General features: G+C 38.8%; 1 protein-coding gene across 2 annotated transcripts in view; it reads left to right on the forward strand.

Annotated features, from left to right (window-relative positions):
• The window catches only part of LOC138011628 (stabilin-2-like), a 100,918-nt gene that overhangs the window by 56,045 nt on the left and 42,373 nt on the right, over nucleotides 1-2,500 (forward strand). For both annotated transcript variants that reach the window (XM_068858735.1, XM_068858736.1), the window contains exons 36-37: nucleotides 13-55; nucleotides 829-981. In XM_068858735.1, the coding sequence (XP_068714836.1) occupies nucleotides 13-55; nucleotides 829-981 (196 nt within the window). The remainder of the gene's footprint in view (nucleotides 1-12; nucleotides 56-828; nucleotides 982-2,500) is intronic.

The following is a 2,500-nucleotide window of genomic DNA, read 5'->3' on the forward strand; positions in this document are numbered from 1 at the left end:
TGTTGTTTCCAGGTCAAGAGATGTTGTTCGGGATTCTGGGGACCCGACTGTCAATGTAAGTTTTTGGTGGTATGGCATGCAAAGAACCTTACAACATCTAAAAACGTCTAATCTAAAGAATCTACCCCAAAGATGATTATTAATAGCTATGCCAGCTCATTAAACAGCAAATTCACGTTGAATTGAAAACCTCGAAGAACCTCGAATTTTAGAGATTGTCTACAAAAATTTATCGCCAGTATATGCACCAGCGACATACGAAAACAACTCAGTACGGTTTGGATGATGTGAATCTTCCGCTGTTTAGACTAAAGACGCCATGGACAACAGCTTTATCGTTTAAGTTAGTTAATACCTGAGCTTATGCTTGCATCGAATTTTTAGACTTGCTGTAAAACCAGTTGATATAGCCACAATTTCATGTTATTATATCTCTCCGTGGGTGTTAAGGCATTTCCGTTTTTCATGTTGGTTTTTTAATTCGTCTTTGTCAGTTAGTTTTTCGAGTACTTTCAGCAACCCAAGTTAACAAGGAAGGAATGCAGCTCCGTGTACAATTTGGAGCTATGTCGTCTCTATGTCAGCCGCGGCCGTAGCTGCCTCTTTCCAACGTTGTCTTGTATAGTTTTTGGTAATTCTTCTTGGTAATTTCTGATCAGCAGGCCTTGTTCAATATTACACGTTCAGTATCTATCGCTCGATTCAAAGTTGCGCAATATTGTTTCCATGTTATCACGCCTTGGTTTCATAAGCAGCGCATGAGCAATATCGTGCTAACCATCGGAGTGGCCAATTCCTAATATTTCCCCAATGTTATTTCCTTGTTAGCCTGCCCTGGTAATCTCAGCAGTCCTTGCTCCAGCAATGGCCAATGTGGTGATGGCATATCTGGTGATGGACACTGTAAATGTTCTGCTAACTTTACTGGTACAGCATGTGAGAGGTGTATCCCAGGAAAATATGGAGCAAACTGCATGAACGGTAAAAACATCATCTGTGATAAACGGCATGGAGTGTCCTTAAGAAGGCTCGAAATAGTTTTTTCTTTTTTCTCACAAATAATAGTTAGGGTAATCATATCAAGACGAAATTTGGCCAAAGTATTAAGTATCCATCATAGATTTCCCACTTCACATTTTCTTCAAAAATACCCTTAACCATGGCAACGATATGAGGCATTTCTTTGAGCCTTAAAATCAGATTAAATTGTCTTTTTTGAAAAAAAAAACGGGACGGTGAAATCTTCCCATACAGCGTTACCTGATTCTGTTAAAAATATTATCTAAAATTTTAAAATTTAAAAAAAAACTTTTTCGTTTTACGGAAAAATCAGGTTTTTTAAATTATGCCTCTAACTTTTTTTGTCACCTACAGAATTTTTTCAAAATTTTAAAGAAGTAAATTTCAAATTAATTGAATTTAACATGAAAAAATAAAAACAATTTAAAAACAAGATATAAAGGACTAAAGTTGCACAAGCAGGAAAAATGAGGGGGTTACAAGATCAGCATTTACGCATGCGTCACCCTCTCATTCGAGTCTGCGCGCGCGTGGAACTACAAGTCAACAAAACCGGAGTTAAGTGACAATCAAATAGTTTGTGCAAAATTTTCGTAGCTCTTGTGAGTACGAGATGTATGTTTATATTCCGTCTATGCAAGAATTAAGTTTGTTGCCTGCGGTAACCCATAGGCCTTTTTGCAGATACGGCGGCCATTTTGATTTCTATTGTTTCGAAAGACATTATGGGATGCCGAGGGGGCAAATTAATATGCATTTGCTCCCTGGGCATCCCATAATAGCTACTTGAAACAATAGAAATCAAAATGGCCGCCGTATCTGCAAAAAGGTCTATGTATTTGGATTCATGAGCTGACGAAGCAGCTAAAGTATTGCGTGTGTCAGGAGCCAATTAACAATTAGACCCGTAGCCCGCAAGGGCTACAGGTCAATAGCCCATGAAGCGAAGCCGAATGGGCTATTAACCCGTGGTTCTTGAGGGCGAAGGGTCTAATTGTTTTAGTATCACCCAACCAGTCGGACAGAAAAGGCAATAACAAAGTTAGCAAATGCAAGTTGAAGAAATATTTATTTGGGAATAAATAAAACGAAAGAAAGTGTCATGCTTTTCGCTACTTGAGGACTATTAATAATAGTCCTCTAGTAGCGTAGCCAATCAAAATGCGGGATTTGCATTAGTCCACTTGTTGGGTGATACTAATGACCAATAGCCTACAGCCTCAATACTAGGTGTATGTAACGGCATTTTCACAGATCAAGCTATTTTTAGACGAGTTCTTAAATAAGATTTGGCTTGCACGAGTGACAATTCTCAATTCTTTCTCCAAGTTCACCACACCAAACAGCCCGTAACCCGACCCCCTTGCCTATTATTGGAAATACTTAGTTGACATTTAAGCTAAGTTTTAAAGTAGCTTTGTGCCAATTCTAGAAGGGGAACTTAAGCTAGCGTGTATTTGAGACGCGGACGGCAACCAGA

Source organism: Montipora foliosa, chromosome 7 (genome assembly GCF_036669935.1).
Source record: "Montipora foliosa isolate CH-2021 chromosome 7, ASM3666993v2, whole genome shotgun sequence".
NCBI lineage: Eukaryota > Metazoa > Cnidaria > Anthozoa > Scleractinia > Acroporidae > Montipora > Montipora foliosa.